The 18,902-nt window shown below is 32.9% G+C and overlaps 1 protein-coding gene across 6 annotated transcripts in view; it reads right to left on the minus strand.

The window, feature by feature from the left end:
- The window catches only part of LOC110103930, a 135,529-nt gene extending 118,930 nt beyond the window's left edge, over positions 1-16,599 (minus strand). For 2 of the 6 annotated variants that reach the window (XR_002304008.2, XM_020832825.2), the window contains exons 1-12: positions 16,378-16,598; positions 16,152-16,230; positions 15,506-15,583; positions 15,358-15,438; positions 10,007-10,083; positions 9,844-9,898; positions 9,410-9,458; positions 9,086-9,223; positions 6,848-6,929; positions 2,588-2,666; positions 2,469-2,512; positions 2,138-2,332 (exon numbers count right to left, since the gene is read on the minus strand). Coding sequence is in view for 4 of the 6 variants with exons in the window: in XM_020832825.2 (XP_020688484.1) it covers positions 2,138-2,332; positions 2,469-2,512; positions 2,588-2,666; positions 6,848-6,929; positions 9,086-9,223; positions 9,410-9,458; positions 9,844-9,898; positions 10,007-10,083; positions 15,358-15,438; positions 15,506-15,583; positions 16,152-16,230; positions 16,378-16,479 (1,059 nt within the window). In the remaining 2 variants the exon portion in view is untranslated. Of the gene's footprint in view, positions 1-2,137; positions 2,333-2,468; positions 2,513-2,587; positions 2,667-6,847; positions 6,930-9,085; positions 9,224-9,409; positions 9,459-9,843; positions 9,899-10,006; positions 10,084-10,171; positions 10,592-10,661; positions 10,714-11,098; positions 11,548-15,357; positions 15,439-15,505; positions 15,584-16,151; positions 16,231-16,377 lie in introns of those variants that run through there. The other 4 variants (XR_003701372.1, XM_020832826.2, XM_020832828.2 and 1 more) reach the window with 4 other exon arrangements.
- Positions 16,600-18,902: the final 2,303 nt, after the last annotated feature.

Here is an 18,902-nt window from a genome sequence, read left to right on the forward strand (position 1 = left end):
ATGATTTTAGTTCATATTTATCTTATATTAAATGTACTTTTTATGCTTTTTATGTTATTTATTATATAGGTCTCTTGGAATTCCAAGAAATGTCTTTTCCCATGCGGTGGCTCCTTGGCTTCCTCCCTTGGGCTGCTGTTTTCCATGCCTTGCCTCTTGGATTTCCGGCCGGCCGCTGGTTTTCCACACCTAGGCTTTTTCCCGTGGCTTTGGCGCCTTGGTTCTGTGAGGCCTCCTTGGCTCCCGCGGCTGCTCCTTCGGTTCTTGGGCTTGGGATGTTTTTCCGTGAAAAGCAAGGGCTTTTTATGGCTTGTGATGTTTGGGATTCCTATGGGAATTAAATGTTGTGTCTGTTTGTATTCCCCCTTTCATACCTATAAATATGAGGGGTTTGTTATGTTTTAAAAAAAGTGAATGAAATGTTATTTTTGGAAAAGCTATAACCTGCGGGTTTGCTTGGAAAAGCTTGCGAGCTTTGTCCGTCTTCTTTCTCATCCCCTCCGGAAAAAACCTGCGGGCTCTTTCCAACCTTTCGTCTTGGCTTCTAATCTCTTCGTCTCTCCACATGTGTCACTCCACCTGTATCTTTCTTCTAAGTGCAGCAACTTTAGGGTGTCGTCTTTAATATTAAGTTTGCAAGTTGTCGTTTGTAAGGTTTTTTTTAATTTCTTCTTTTTAGTTTAAATTCCCTTCCTCTTCGTCGTTTCGTGGTTTAGTGGATTATTATCTCCCGTGCGGGCGAGGGGTATAAGCTCCCTATATTTCTTGCCCCCACCAGCTCACTGGGTCGGGTCGTGACATAGAACTAAAATATAATGGTTTAAATGAAGAAGTATCTTAAGAGCACTATGAAAAAAAGAGAATGTCATAGTGCTCTTAAGACACTTCTTCATATAAAGTTAATTAAACAATACTTAGACCGATTATATTGCATTAATCAAAGTATCAATTATACAAATTAAGTGTGGCAAAATGGGAATTTCAAACTGGATGTATAACAAATCGGAAAGAATTGACTGAGAAAATAACTAAATTAAAGGGATAATAAGAGTAGCACATATTGAAGATAAGATCATAAAATTTTGAGTATAAAATACTCTAACAATGCAAGTAGAAAAATTTAATGTCAAAAAATCATAAAGAAAATTTAATAAACTAAAAGAAAGATGAATGGAAATGGAGCAAAAACTTTACACAAAATTAAAACTTAAATGTAATAGCTAACAAGAATGAATTAAGCATGAGAATTCAGAAAAGCAACCCCAAAGAATTGTATGGCCATCATCACTAGTCTTATCCTTGTTTTGTCTCTAAGAATCTAATTGAGTGGCATATGAGAAGTGAACTCTCTTTTATGCACCTATTGCACAATACTAGCAATATTATCTTTGGTTCATCATAGATCTTTAATCCTACCGCAAATACTTTATCTAGTCAGGTTATTAATGAATATTTTTTGTATTATACTATGCATGCCAATACCACATAAGTATATTTTTTATAATCTTATCTATAGCATTTGCTACTCTCACCATATTTTCAATACAGCCATTTTCACTTTCTTCAATTAAGTTTTACAAAATAACCATTTTCATATACTAATTTTTGACACACTCAACATCATTTCCAACACCTAAATCCATATAGCATAACTGATATAATTGCATATAAGAAAATTCACATGCAATCTCCATAATATTTTTTTATCTAATCCAACCCAAAAAAAAAAAGTTGGGAAGAAACTATTTAAGATCTTAATAAGCAGGGGATAACATGAATATAACATGTAAATAGGCACCCAAAAGTTACTTCCAACAGCAATAATGCACTTACCAAGTGCAATGTCCATACTACCACATGCCAAATAGTGATTGCCAATGTAATTAGATAACACCATGTCTACTCGCTACAGGAAACACTAAAAATTTTGGCAGGAACAAAGTTATTCAATTTTCTTACTATATTTCCACTGCAAATTAAACGTTTCCCATATAAAGAAAAACACTTAAGATAATAAGCATATTTATAAAAGTTGATATTAAGTTTATCAACTAAAGCATGAACATCAGAATACCAAATCAATAATTAAAGTAATGATCAAATAAAATGACAGTGACTTAAGAGAATGAGAAGATACATCATATGCATGAACAGAGAAGTTTGACTTCAGGAGGTGGGATGCCATGCCGAATCCCATAGCTCCAAGACCAATGAAGCCTACTCTCTGTACAACTTTTGAAATGGCAACAATATCATTGGCCAACTCCACAGGGTTGTAAGATTGCTGCTTAGCAACTTCGCGCACATTGACACCAAATGTTTGTTCCCAATTCTAATCAAGAAAGATAAGTTACTGTTATGAATTTAAAAACTTAATACTGACTCAACAAAGTTTTAAAGATTTATAGTAAATAAAATTATTATCCTATGAAGGTCACAGATAAAAAATTCAAGGAAAAAAAACTGACCTCTGAAGGTGCAGCTCTGTCTCTACCTCCAAATGCACCTAAAACTTGGAGCCATAAGGTTGAGAAATAAATACTAGTTGATCACTTTAAAAGGTATGTTTTCCCGATGTAATTGTTACCATTTATCAATCCTTGAAATGCCATTGCTAGCATTGGGAGAGGAAATAAGAGTTTTTTGGCCAAATCCATCGCAAAGCCCTTAAGAGTTGCACCATGATCAGAGAAGGAAAAAAATACTTCGTACTCAATGCACAAAGCCAAAAGTCTTAATTATAAATTACAGAATACAAGTAAAAAGGAACAAAGATCTACAAATACATGCTGAGCTTAACTTATTTTATCATTTAGATGATTATCAAAAAGATTAATTTAAGTTGCATGGTAACCAAAGCCTGTAAAGACTTAATGACCGATACATATCACAACATAAAAATGGGACCCCTCTGGGTTTATGCAGTCAAATCTTCCATAGCTATCCAGAATCCTCTTACATTACTAATGAGATCGTCCTCCTATTATCTTACTGCAATATATGCAATATAGGCCTTACCTACGTGGCCTGGAATACTTCAATACTCCATGCATCAAATCGTATAGAAATCAATCAGAAAAGTATCTACCATAGCAAAGCAAACTTCTCATGCATTTTTTATGATCATTCCCTTGACATTTTATGATGCGGATGCTGCTGCTTATCCAGCACTGGCTTATCCAGAATTGTTGCACCCTTTGCAATTCCTGTTCTACCTGCAGCATATCCAGCATTATAGTTCCTCTGTAATTTCTACAATAAATGCAGTTATCCCAGATGGTAGCATTCTCCGTATGTTACCTAGTGCAAGAAGTTTTAAAGAAGGCTGTTGTAAGCATGTAAAAATATTTTGGCTTGACTAAAATTCCAGTCTTGTAGATTTAAAATTTCTCCATACTACGGAAACTTCAGCCCATGATCAAGTGCAAAATTTGAAGCATTCTCCGTATTTTAGGTATTATTTGCAATTAGGTACTTTTCCTCTTTTTTTCAAACTTAAATTTTTGCTTTTAGTTGTTTTCATTGCTCCGGATGTAAGACCCAAAATATTCATGTATGAAAAAAAAAATTTAAAATTTATTTATTTATAATCTAAAACGTATACTTAAAGTTAATGTTAAATTGTTGTTAAAATTATATAAACAGTTAAGTTATTGTTTAAAATGCAGGATAAGTATTATCTTAAGTAACAGATTTAATTTAAATTAGATAATTTTTTAATTCTTGAAATAATGCTTTCAAGGGGTGTGTTGGAAGGCAGTTAGGTAGTGGGCCTCCAATCTCATCATCTTTCACGTATGAAAACAAATAAAAAGAGTGTGTTGGCTGTGTGGATAAGGGATAGAAGTAACAGTTATGCAACGCAACAGCCTTTTCTCTGTTTTGTTTTCACGCAAGCCAGCAGAGCAAATATTTGGGTGAAGCATTGTAGGAAATGCAGCTATAACACTCTAAAGAAGAATTGAATAGAGCAGAAAATCCTGTAGCAAGCATTTCGGCACAAGGCTCTTAGGTATTCGGCACAGTGCTTGGAATTACTGTAGAATAGTTCGGTGTATTCCTTGTAGAGAAGTCGACATAGTGCCGCAGGAATTACTGTGGCATATTGGCGGCACAGTGGAATTTGTTGCATATAGAATTCGGCACGGTGATCATTCGGCAGAGTTTTTCGGCAAAGTGCTAGGAAGCGAAATTGGCATTTGGTGTGAAGAAGATCCGATATGTTGTACAGAGAATGGAGAGTAAGATTCCAGCGGGTGAAACAACAGGAAATATAAGTAGAAATGAAGCCTTGGAGCAGGATTTTGATGTAAAGTAAAATTCTGAATTCAGTAAAAGAAAAATGAAGGTAAAGGAGAAATTCTAATTTCAGTAAAAGAAGAATAAACAGAGAACAGGAATTTTGGGAAGAAAATTTCTGGAAGGGAATCTTGGCTGCGAGAACAAAGAACAGTGAAGAAAAAATAAGAGGGAAAGAATAGTGAAATAAGAGGTGACATACAAGTGAGGAAGGATACGAGGTAGAGAAATTGAGTCGTCAGCTTTTGAAGAAGGTAAATAATGTAAATTTCTAATAGAAGAGTATATATTATCATTGTAAATATATATGTTGATTTTGAATGACAATTTAGAAAGATAGTCATGAAAGTTAATGATTTTATATTATGCATGTTAACAGTCAAGTTCTCATGTATGATCAATCACTTGCATATATGTCTCATTGATGTTTAAAATAAGATTTATGATGATTATTTTCATGCTTTTCTAGTTGATAATAAATTGAAAGGAGCTCAATAAATTTCATGTTGTCAACACTTCAGGGTATGTAAATATTAAGAGACAAATTCTTATGGAATTTTGTTCATGGCAAGTCAAGTATGAAGTATGAATATGTGGCATACTGGATATCAATTTAAAGTAAAGTTTGGTTATAAAATGATGTATAACTTACAATTGCATGTGGGGCAAAAGGGTCTCCATATACACTGCATTGTAAGTGGGGAAAAAGGGACCCCAAAGACATGATGTCTGCATAGCAGGTGGGGCTAAAGGGACCCCAAAGACATGATACCTGCATAGCAGGTGGGGCAAAAGGGACCCCTTAAGAGGCAAAAGGGACCTCTATGTAATTCAATGGCGATAATGTCAGGTTTACCTGAGCTCCATTGAATATGTTTATGAATAAGTAGCCAAATCTTTTAATGAGTAAAATTGATATTCATTATAGATGTAAGAGGAATTCCTGGGTAATGTTAAATGAAATTTTATGATGTTATCTCAAGTTGTCTAACTTTTATTTATATTTTTAATGTTTTGAATTTTATAATCATGCAAGTTTAATGCTATTTAAATTTATATAACTTATTGAGCCTCATAGCTCACCAGTGCTCTTTTTACTGGCTGTTGTTACAGGAATAAGGAAAAGAAAAGATCATTGCAGATTAATTTACAAGTTATGTTATCTTTTATGTTAATATTTAATTCTATTTGTATGTTTACATTTGAGGTATCTAGACACTTCAGTAATGTATTATTTTGGGATTATTTTAGTGGCTATGTAATTGTGTTTGATGTTATTTGGAATTATTATATGCTTCTGTAGTACATGAAATGCTATTGGATGTTTTAGATCAATTTTCAAAGAAATGAAAAGTATTAGATGATAGATGATAAAAAAAATGTTATGTTATTTGAGTGACGCTCTACAATACTGTTAATGGTATTATGGGGTGTTACACCGGACACATTGGCATTGTCATTTCTTGAACAGAGCCTATTTTGGCTATTTGGATTTTCGGTCGACGCATGTTGGGTGAGTTTCGCATGACGCCACTCTCTTTAGCTTTTAAAATTTATTGTGCGCAGTCGACCTAACCCCGACACTAATATTGAGATCAACATCATGTTTGGAGATTATTATACCTAAATAACTACAAGGAACCTCTCATACCCCAATTCGAGTTATTTTCCCTCATTTTCATGTGCACTTCATCAACTAGTCAACACCATATTCATTCAGACCAATCCTTGGTAAACAAATACAAGTAGATGCTGCTACAGCCAAAGCTCTACAAAAAATAGATGACTAGTGTTCCTGCCCTCATATTGTCACTCTTATAAAATCTTAGTCATGGATATGCTAATTGCTTCAAGCCTCATCCAAAATTACAAACATTATGTTATCGTGGTCCTATTGTTCATGATAGTTCTATTGATCCTGGTATAGACAAAAGATTTATGTGCACTAAACACTCCTAGTCATGCATGAACTAAAAAGTAGAAGATGAGCTAAAAAGAAAGGTAAATAAAACTATTATTCCAAGGATTATGAAAGAAAAATATCGACAAAGTGACGATAAAAGTAAAGAAAAAAATTTGCTCAAAATATGTTTAATGCCTCATACAGAACTTAGCATACATGAATGAAAAATGAGGATTCAGAAAGCCAAATTCATATAATTTTGATAGGAGTAATGATAATGATAAAGGAAGTAGTATAATATGAGGAAATAAAAAAGAATGGGCAGTTAGATATGTAAATATGGCTATTCAGCATCTTCTGGGGATCAAAATAATTTAAGAGACTGAAAAGAAACTCAGCACCATTAGAATATTGTTTATATCCAAAAAAGTGCAAATTATGAAATTCAATATAAAAAAATATATATATAATCAGCAATAAAAATGAAGTATATCATACAGTGTACCAGTTAAGAAAATCAAAAATAAAATAAATATATAATCAACCAAATAAAAATGAGGTATATCATTCCAGTTTAGGAGGTATTTCCAAAAGCAGTTATCACTAAACTAGCACAAGCTGGAGAAGTTAAGCTCATGGTTGTACCGTATTTTTCATGCAAGTTCTCAAGTAATCTGTAAGGATATGATCACCAGTCAGTAATTTGGGGATTGCATCCACAAAAATCCTACAAAATCAATTTCCATGCACATTATTGGAATTCATATTGAGAAAGTTGGCTGAAAATATTTTGGTCCATGAGTTAAACAGAAAACATAACCAAAAAAAAAAAGATTAAAATTAATCACATTGGGAACATGAGATATCAATCTTTGAGCATAGTGGCATCTAGTCCATTTTGGATCAATTTTGTATAGTCGAGGGAACAAATTGAAGCAAAGTGATACTATGGGACTAAATTGGCCAACACAAATAATATGGGGACTATTTTGGGATTTTTTGTTTATTTTAAAATTTGCTTAAATCCTTATGAAAGATAAAACCATTCATTGTTCATCTATTATATGAAAGCTTAAAGATTATTTGTGATCAAATTTCATCAATTCTATAATAAGAGGGTCATCCATGTAAAAGCTATTAAAATAAATAAAATTCGATGGACAATTCATGTGGCATCATGGCAGATGGAAGAACTACTAGGAGGATTGTATATGGAAAAGTGGTTTAATATGAGCCCATTTACCTGCATGGCATGTATGTGCCTGGGTTGCTGGCAGGCCACTGATCAACTGATCCCTTAACTTGGTAAGTCTCTATGTATTTGAGAAAGAGCCTTATGCTTATAGCACCAACTAATCATGTTTTGCATCTTCATTTTTAGTTTATGGATTAGTTAGTTGCAAGTGCAAGTGATTAGTTGGTCATATTGATTGTAGGTATATCAAACAGGTTTCATGCTTATTAGATATATACTTGCATAAATTAATGTTGGAAGGCATGTACGTGTTGCTTGCTTGATCTTATGAAAATAGTTAAGTACAGGTATTGTAACTCCCCATCACAAGCAGAAAATCATTTTGATAACATGAGTTTATGGATCCTGAAGTCAATTGATCAAAGGGACCTAATTTTTTTGCTATATATTTCCTTTATTTTTTCCAAGTCAAGCTTATATAAGATCATTAAAATTCTCTCATATTTCTCGTAGGATCTTAGAGCCCTAAACTATCTTTTTTTCAATTTCCATCATTTATTTGCATCTCAGTCTTAAGCACAGTTGCTTGCTGCATCTCAACTCTCAGCTTTCATCGACACACATGTCTCAATCTTCAAAGTCATCAAATATTACATACTAGACTATATGTGCTTGTCATCACCATCATATATCTCCAAGCAATCAACAATCTCTACCCTTGCTAGAAACTCTCCATCTCTAGGCCAGGCTCACCATCACAATTATTGTTGATCTCTGCCCTAAATCTCGCAGTGCTACAAGACTTCCTTCATGATTTATTTCGTTGATGCAATCTACAGTTCTCCAAAGCCACAATCCTACAAGCAACAATTGCATCTATGATGTTATCAAGCCCCCCTTATGGCTTATGTCTAATACAATGGTGTCTACTCCAACTAAACATAAAGGGAGTTAACCTCTAAAAAAATAGTATCTCATCAAAAATCTACAAATATCAACAAAACATCTAACTTTCTCATAACTAAGAAAAGTGATAGAATGTAAGAAACATATTTTTGAGTTTGCCCTTGCCCCCAATGATTGGAGGCGAGAAAATTTTTTAAAGAGCTGTGATTTGTTAACCACTTTAGTATTGATGTTTCAAATGATAATCACATAATTATTGAGCATAAACATAGTCAGATGAATGTATAAAAATTCTTCAACAGAAGTATGTAAGGAAATTATCATGATTTTTCCCACTGTTAATTTTATTATTAATATTGTGAGATTAACGCCAGTACCAAAAGAATTATTTTATCAGTCAATAATCCAAATTGGCCATTCTTATCTTTCAAATGCCATTCTCGAGCCAGTAACTTTATTCTTGGGCATTTATCACAGTAATCAACTGGATTATTCCTATATCTAAAACAAATCAACAAACAACAGATCAGAAAGAAGCATAAAAATGATTATTTGCACTTATTCTTTTAAATACATGGAACAAGGCTTGGACAAGAAACCCATTATATTGCATCAACATAGTTGCGCCAGCCAATATTTACAAGGAAATGCCACAAATACTATATATCAAATAAGTAAACAAAATAGAATGATTAGTACACGCAGTAGTATGGTATTTATTATCAGAGATTAATGAGTAATATATAAATCATATGCATCAGAATAAGTAAGCATTGAACTACCATGAACTACCAGCAGCATTTGAAATAATATCATAAAGGATTGTTGGATGAATGCCTGCTCTAACACCAAGAAATGTTGCTTCTACAGAAGCAACAAGATGAATGCCTTCAAGCAGAAAGTTTACTGCTCTAATTTTACTGCAAAAAATAGAACAAAACACAATATAAAAAAGTTGCAACTCAAAAATTTAGTAACAAAGGCAAGAAATCAGTACAAAAATAACAGTAAAACTTCAACTATATAATGATCTCAAGGGTAATGCTAAAAATGTATACAGCATTCAAAGAGCCTGGATTCTAATTTTGACAGAAAAAAAAAAGTACCTCGCAATACCAAGTTCAACCTCAAAAGCAAAAACTTTCGGGCTTATAGCTGTTCAAATAATTCAAGAGTTAGATCTGAAATTTGATTATAACAGGTAAAATGGAGAATATTTGATGTGTTATAACAATAATGCTTCGTTTGGTAATGCTTTACTTCTGCATTGTTATCCAAAAAAAAAACAACTGGATAGTCACAATATTGATTTTTCTGGAAATAAATTCAAAGGAAAATCACTACACTATCCAGGCACCGCCAAGGTGGCTCTTAACCATGGGTGATTCAATTGCAAAGCAGCTCAGCCGGCATTGTAAGAGCAAAAGTGGCTTTATTTGGTACAGCATAGCATAGAACAGTAAAGTATACCAGACAAAGCCAAGTTTCTAACCAAGAATCTTTTCAATAAAGATGGTTTATAAATCATTATGAATTGTACCAGAAAAAACAGGATGTGCCATATGCAGAGCTTCCTGGCCTCCAGATGCAACAACCTGAAAGTTTAACATATCCAATAAAGAGAAAAAATTGTATGAACTCTTCATCAGAATAACATTTTGGAAACAGTAATACGATAAATATATTAATATATAATATCTCACAATTATCTTGTCTTTGAAGGTCTCAGACACTGCTTGAAATACAAATGCATCAACAAGGTACATATTCCCTGATTCATCTGCATAATAAAAGGAGAATTATTGTTCAAGTAAATGAAAGAGTACCTTGTTTTTATAGCTAAATTATCCCCAAAAAAAAAGACCAACCAAATGTCCCACAGCGTACGACTCAACATTCACTCAAACAGTCAAACTTGGCTAGTCGACCTTGATTCATGAGCTGTTTATTGAGCCAATCTTGACTAGGTTACTGACCATCCAGTAAAATTACACCCTCATAGAAACACAAAACAAATGTACATTAATATCACAATTAACCACAATGATATCATATTCAAACATATCAAGGCTTTATCCCAACATTGAATTGTTTCATATTAGAAACAATGAAAATCAACGTTATAGAATTAGCACTCTATATGTTCTAAAAAGAAAAAAGAATGCAACTAAGGTTTTATTTGGCCTTGCTACAATGCAGCATATGCCAATTTTTTCAAATTTTATAATAGCCCTATATGCCATCAAGAGAGCGTTGCAGCCTTGAAGAAGTGCATCTCATTCCAACACCTAAAAATGAGAAAAATTATATTTAAACTATACAGCAAAGTTATATGAACTTACAAATCCTGAGAGTTACCTCAAGTTCACCGAATTTAGGTAGTTTAAAATGTTTAGTGCTTCTTATGAATCTGCATTATTTTTATGAGTTAGTTAGCATACTGATGCAGGACTACATGCATAATTTGGAAACTTGCACAAAATATTTTGAGATCAATTTCAGATTCCGTTATTAGTGAGTAAAACAACAAAGTAAAACTAATGAACGGTCACTTCCGTTTAGGCCAAACTACACAAAATGCTAAGCGGAATCAAAACACGTAGGAAAATTAAAGCAATGCATGCGGGATAGTTTCCAACATAATCCTTGTTTAACAACGAGATCCAAAAGCAAAGAAGTAACAATTCCTACGAATACTAGTGGATGGCAATAAGTAGACACAATCTCTTGCTTTGAACAAATTCTCACGAAGAATTTGGAATTCGAAGGTAAAAGAATCAAGGAAGAAAAATCACCTTCACGGAGAGACGACGTAGAAATCCCACGTACCTTCCAATAATTGCTCCGTCCAAGGCTAGGTGAATTCTTCTCAAAGAAGCGTCTAGATATGCAAGGCCAAACTCAAGTTCCGGATTGGCCACTCGTCATAAGCCAAGTGATAGAGAGAACATCGTAGAGGAAGAGGGAGAGAAGAGGTGGACGGTGGAGGAGGGAGGCCGGCGGTTTGTAAGAGGGGAAAAGGCTAGGGTTGGAAGGGGTTAGGTTTGAGTGGGAAAGAAATTGTTTTAACTAATAAATCTGAAATTATTTTCAGATTTGAGTAAGTTTGGAGGGAAAATAAATGGATTCGAAATTTTGAACACCTTGCAATTAATCCCCTTCATGAAGCATTAAAGGAGAGGGGCCCATTGATGGGGCCGGTGGCAAGCAGAGAGGGGATTGGGGTTTTGGGAGGAGTTATGGGTTTCCAAATCCGCTACGTGTATTAAATGAGGAAGATTTCAAATCCGCTCAAATTCAAATTTGAAATCGCATAAAAACTTTCCAAATTTGGCATCGGACAAAAATGGAAACTTTCAATTTGAACTTCAAAATCTGAAATTCGTGGATGTGGTATGGAGAGGGGCCGGTGATGGGTGGAAGGGAGGGGTGGTGGACAGCGGGGAGGCCGACGGTCAGGATGGTGGCCGGCAGGATAAATGGGAGGGGGCGGTTTTTCTTTGAGGAGATGGATTTTGGGAGGTGAGGTTAGGGGGGGATGATTTGTGGTGGTGGATGAATGGCCGGAGGTGGAAACGAAGAATAAGGGAAGAAGGAAGAAGGGAAAACCAAGAGCCACCGGTGGTGACTGTTGGGTACAACAGGTGGCCTCTCCTAGGCTCCACCTAGCTCTCAACCTCTCTTCCAAGCTCTTACAAAAGAAAGCTTCAAGAAGAACAATGCAAGAAAATTTGTATTATCATTCATTAACCAACAAAAAAGTACAAGATGAAGGCTATAAATAGCCTGATACAATGGCATAAAATAAAAGACTAAAATACCCTCGAGGGGCTACAAGACTCAAACCCTCAAGGCAAGGGTAAAAAGGGAAAAATGCAGAAATAAAAATACATCTCATAAAATGACCAAACAAAAATTAGAAATACATCGGGCAGATCGTGGCCGTAGATCTACGGCCACGACGGCGGTAGACTTTCCAACTGATGTCCCCATCACATACCCAGAGCTTATATATAATAATTTGACTATTTATAGGGGGGTGGTTGTTTTAGTCCTAGATTATTTGAAGTGTCTTATCTACTCCCTTGACTCGTAAAATTTTATCTTAAAAAAGCAATGATAAAAACCCCAAATATTAATAAAGGTAAAACACTCTCAGTCCACTTAAACTGACCCCTATCTTCTTTGAATTGAAATTGCAAATTTGCAATTCAATCCCTTTTCTTTCAATAATTATACTTCTAACCTTCCAGTGGTAGTTTTGTAAATTTATTGAGAATCATTGTAAAGCCCACATTTTCAAATAAATTAGATGAAAACTATAATAATAAAAATTTTCATTTCATTTTGATCATTGTCATTTTATTAATGTATTTAATTAATTTAATTTTATTGAGAGTACGATTCTAGATCTTAAGATTTTGTCTGTGCATGAAAAAGCTAATGTTATGTGGGAAAAAGTAGCTAATGATATTAAGAATGTTGCAAAAATGTGCTTGGAGTATTAAAGAGAAAAGCTACTAATAGTAAGAATAATTGGTGGTGGGATTAAAATGTGCAAGAAAATATTAAAAAATAAAAAGATTTGTTATAAAAATTGGTTTAGCGGTAAAAATTTTGATAATTGGGAAAGATATAAATTGCCCGTAATGAGCCTAAGAAAGCAATTTGCAATACAAAGATTTTAACTTTTAAGGATTTACATAATAGTTAATATACTAAGGAGAGCGATAGATATATGTATAAGTTAGCTAAACAAAGAGATAGGAGTAGTAAGGATTTAGTTCAAGTGAAGTGTATTAAGGATGAAGATCAAAAAGTGTTTTTATTAGAAGAGGATATTCAACAAAGGTGGATTAGATGTTTTGCTAAACTTTTTAATGAAGATTATGAGAATATGATTGACTTTAATGACCTTAGCACCCTAAATGAAAATAAAAATTTTTATTTTTATCGGCGTATAAGTAAATTCAAAGTTAAAAAGGCTTTAAAGAAAATGAAATGTGGAAAAGCTGATGGACATGATGATATTCAAATATAGGGGTGGAAATACTTAGGAGATGAAGGAATTCCTTGGCTTACTAAACTTTTTAATATTATTTTGAAGGCTAAAAAGATGTCAGATGAGTGTGTTGATTCCTATTTTTAAGAATAAAGATTATGCACAAAATTGTACGAATTACAGAGGAATTAAGTTAATGTGTCATACTTTAAAACTATGGGAGGTGCATCTTAATTGACAATGATAAAAATAAGAAAGGTCACAAGTGTATATACCTAGAAGGAAATCAATTCAGTGCTCAATAAGGATGATCTTTTCAATGAAATTTCTTCTAATTATCCACTAAATAATTTTATTCATTAAGATGCATGGTGTAAAACATGGAAATTGATTGCCAAGTACAATATTCCAATTTTTTTTTTTTTTGTGCCTTTTGATTGATATCTATGGTTTTATCATCCTCATTGTTAGGGGGAGCAAATCTTTGTAGAATGAATCTAGACTTCAAAAGGAATATGAGGAAAAAGAAGTTGTTGTAAAGCAAGATACTCAAACACTTTGGAGGTTTCTGAGGAAGAGGATGATACAAAATTATTATAGAGTTGGGAATTTGGTGATATTGTGATCATCTTTCTTTAAAAGTCCATCAATTTTTAATCTCATGGAGCTAATGGGGTTGCAAAATGGAAGGATCCTATTTACAAACAAACATCGTCCAATTTCAAAAAATAAAAAATAAAATTTTGGAGCGTGCATATAAACTTGAAGTGTCCTCTTTTAAAATGTAGAGTTTGCTCAATTTTGTTGAAATTCCCTACAAATTCAGATCCTAGTCTCTTTGAAAAGAAACAAGGTGATGTGCACTGAATTATTCTCTTATATGTAGATGATAAAATCATTATCATCAACTCACTGGGAGGATTATAAGACTCAAGTTAAATTCTCCATTAAGTTTGAAATGGAAGGACTTATGCAAAGTCCACCATTTTCACAGCTTGAAGATTAACAAAGTTATTATGGAATTTCCTATCTCAAAAACTACCATGCTAAAAATTATTGAAAAGTTTGGTAGCAAAACAAGACAAGCTTAGCTAACCTCCATCTGATGACAAAATTACACTTTAATGAATGAAAGGAAACTTCTTTGAGATCAATGAATATTTCAGTCTCATGTCTTTCAATTATCAATTTCACAATTATAAGGTAGCAATAGCTTCCAACAGCGGGATGTTACTCGTTTCATGTTACTTATCCCTTGGCTGAGAAGAATTTGAATCATTTGAACTAATCTATTAAAGTTTGTTTACTCTGTACGTTTGGCAAACAGTTATTGCAAAATTCATAGAAGCCCAAAAAAAAAAATTTTTTTGCTATCCAAAATACAAAAAATTCAAGATCTGCAATTGCTTCCAACTATGGTTATCTCCTTGCTTTCTACCATTAGTAGAAATAGAATACAAAATCAAAGGAAGCACAGGAATGCATACAACTTAAGAAATTGGTTGAGGGTGTTGAAGCAATCCATCAAAGAATGTTGGTCATGTCAATAAAGAGCAAAAACAAAATCACCATCCATCAACATGGTACTTAAAATTCCTGCATTGAACACAAAAACTATGCAATGCAAGAAAAAAGGCCGGCCACAATCAAGCTGATAAACTGGAAATTTGCAACAAGAATGAGGAAATGATGATGTATACAATAAAGCAAAGAGTTTAATGAGGTTGCAATTCAAAGACAATAAATTGACAAAGATTAAAAGATAGCAGTTGCTTCTCTTCATTCAAGAATCTATCAATAAAGAACAAATTCCAATTCATAAAACAGCAAAAATAAGACTTGCTATAGATTTATTCAACTGTAATTCTATTGGTAACACTCCAAGCAATTCTAGAAAATAGGGAAATTCATAGAGTCAAAACCACATTGACAAATCTGTTGATTGCAACAGGATAATAACCTACATTGCTATGGTTCAATATACACTCAAGCAAAAAAAAAAACAAAAAATTTCATATAAAATTTTATAAACTTGAAAAAATGTTGGCATGCCTGCAAATCTCTTCTCTAACTTGTGAAGATAACTGATCGAAAGTGTTGACAGGATAACAATTACTGCATCTTTACGCAACCCTGGAGACATGGAAAACAGATTAGTAATCAAATAGAAGAAAAGAAATAAAATATCAAACTCACAGACCTTTCACTGCACCATCCTTTCTGAAAAACACATCATCAATTTCTTCTTCGGAAATCGACACAAACACTGTTAATGCATCTGTTGCAAATGAAAAAGTCCAAGGATAAATAAATATTAAAAAGAATCATCCTATATATGTATATTCTTTTCCAAGAGTAAAGAGAATAGAAATCAACTTCTATCAGCAATGAAACATAAAGCCCATTAAATTTAGAAAGAAAATCAAAGTTAAACTCCGTAAAATTACTTTCCAGAACCAAAAAGCTAAGTTACCAGATGAATTAAATTAACACAAATTCAACTTCATCCTCAAACTACAGATGAATACTAATGTTACATTTGTATAACTTAGAACCAAGTAAGAAACAGTATAACCCAAATCAAATCTTTGAACTATGGCTTCAGAATGCATCTGAATGCCAGCTCTTCTTATGTCCAAACTACATAAGTTTATCAATCAAACTTAAGCTTTTTAATCCCATATCAATTCATTCATGCTTTTGTGGAAAGTATGTCACTTAAAGTTTCCAAAAGCGAAAAACTTTTGCACCTTAAACTAGATAAAATAGCTTGAAACATTTAGAATGAGCCCGTCGTATAAGAACCCATACTTCCCCAGCCAAATAGAATCAAAAGAGTACTAAACCTCTCGTCGCCTCCAATGGGTTCGTACAATATTCTCCGCCCAACTCGAAAAACGCACCCCTCGCCGACGTTTCAGTCCTCTGCTTCGGAAAAAAAAAACTCCGTTAGTAAAAGAGCAAAAAGTTGGAAGAAAGATCGAAACTTGTGAGCAAATGAGATATCCGGGAAAACGAATGAAACAGAACCCCTAAGAATGAAAAAAACAAAAAAAAAACAAACAAACAAACCTCCACTCCTCGGACTTTGTATCCTGATCGAACGAGCAAAGAAGCAAGTTCCAGGCACAGTCCATCCAGGCCAAAGAATGAAACCACTGTTGCCGACGCCATCGTAGAGATTTCTTATGCCCCGTTTACCGAAGCTTGCTTTTCCACTTAAACAGAGCGCTCACGAACACGAAACTTGCAGAGAGACGTTCGAACCGGGAATGCTTTAATGGATACAAAAAACGAGAAAGTTATAATTGCCACTTGAATAAAAATATATTATTATATTCACCTTATATACAAAATTAAAAATATATATTTCTTTTAGATAAATTTAAGTTTATAGGCATCGTAATGATATATTTTGGACAAAAACATCATTAAGTTTTTATTTGTTCAAATATATTTGAAAGTCATTTTTAGAAAAAATAAACTTTATGTTACAATATCAAGGATAATTTATCTTTTTTTTTCATATTTTTAGGTTAATTAAGGCAAATTCACAAGAAAAATTATTATGTTTGATATTCGGACGCATCCGTAAGCCAATCCAGACACGTCATGTCACCTAATGCACAATGCATTCGATGATGTGGCACGTCCATAGTAGCTCTCATTCACACACACATCTTATACGCAAGTTTCAAACTCATGATATCTTGATTGACAGCCAAAACTCTCAACCAATAGATCAATATAAGATGAAATAATTGTTTTTTATATTCATACAAATATTCAAACAAGAATACAACTCAAATTTCTCTCTTCCTATTATCGTTTAAGGAAATCTAAGAACTTTTACCAATTGTCTTAAGCCTTCTAGTAAGTTCTTACATGTATTCTCTAAATTTCTAGATTTATAAAAAATAAAAAAAAAATTCTTAATACTATATGTTACATCAAAAATTTAGCGATTCTAATTTTAAAAGAACAAATATTCTTTAAGATGTTGGTTGGATGGTCATCTAATTATACCATGGTTTTATTAAAAATGGTAATGTTTCTAGTATTAAAAACTTTATTAGGGATTTTTTTGGACTATTAGGGGATTCGAACATGAGCCGTATGAGAGGAAAGGCTTCGCTCAACTAGTGAGCCACACGCATAATCTCTTATTAGGGATATCAAAGAGATGAAGTTCAAAAAGCACATTGAAAGTTAGAATTATAGCGGCGGTGATGGCAAGTGGCAGTCAGCATCAGGCCACAATTGGCGGTGGCAGCAAATGGCAAGCATTAAATGGCGACAAGCAACAATAACGGTCGATGGGGGTAGTCATTCTATTCCCTTATCTAGTCAATCTATATGACACCCCAAGATTTGAATTTGAAAGAATTATCCATTTTGTCTCTTAATTAATTAATTTATTAGAGTCACTAAATACCCAACACTATAAATGTATATAGCAAATGCAACTATAAATCATATTTATCAAAATATTTTTATATTTATTCCTTCAAACTTTTATTTATAATAGCCAAATAGAGCGCATCAAATATCTATATATTATTTTAAAAGCTACTGATTAGAAAAGGCTAAAGTAAAATATATACAGAAAATAAAACCTGGAAATATTGATCTTCCTCACTCTAGAGGATCTTGAATCTTTTATAAACATGAAATAAATAAAAATCACATAATGAGCACATAGCCCAACAAGCAACCAAAACATACGACTGCATTTGATGCAAGATAAAAGAATTAATATGTATGATCAGTCATAATCAATATCAATTATCATACTATAAGTATGAATAGTAAACAATCAATATCAATTACAAGTAGAAACCAATATGATTAGTAAAATCAAAGTATTTCCATAAGCAAAATGAGTCTATTAATTAGCTAGAAAATTGGTAAAAATTTTATAAATCAATAGAATGTGATGTATAGTAAAACAAGCATCAATTATCAATTAGTTATATTCATGATAATGATTATATTATATGTTTTTTTATCAATGTCATGTATAGTTGTATGTTAATATATAATATAAATATATTATATCAATAGATTTATTAATGTATCGATATGTCTATCAGTATCTATTAGTATCCTTGTCATATGTTATATGATATTCTATCAATCTCAACAATAGTTTAATCAGTTCTATTTATCAATTAATTCATATACTATTTTGAAAATATAAATATATACAACTATGAATAGCTCGACCCGGACCCGACCCAAAAAAGTTTGGAATCGGTCAACCTATTTTCGAGACAAGTCAGGATCAAGTTTAGAATCCATAAAATTGGGTTGGTTCTGGTTGACCTGAAAACCCAAAATTGACCCGATAACCTGCATCTACTAGAATTTAAAACTTGGGTTTACTTAAACGTGTACTCGTGTGGGGATGACCCAAAACTTGCCTACCCGCATATGTTTTTGGCAAATTATGTTTTGTTATCTCATGTAATTAATGTTTTTTTTATTTGTAAAGTATTTTTGTATGCAATTTTACACTTAAATTTGTATGTCTTTGGCAAATTAAGCTTAATCACATAATTTAAGTAGCTTAATATATATATATATATATGTTGCAT

Source organism: Dendrobium catenatum, unplaced genomic scaffold (assembly GCF_001605985.2).
Source record: "Dendrobium catenatum unplaced genomic scaffold, ASM160598v2 fragScaff_scaffold_756, whole genome shotgun sequence".
NCBI classification, from domain to species: domain Eukaryota; kingdom Viridiplantae; phylum Streptophyta; class Magnoliopsida; order Asparagales; family Orchidaceae; genus Dendrobium; species Dendrobium catenatum.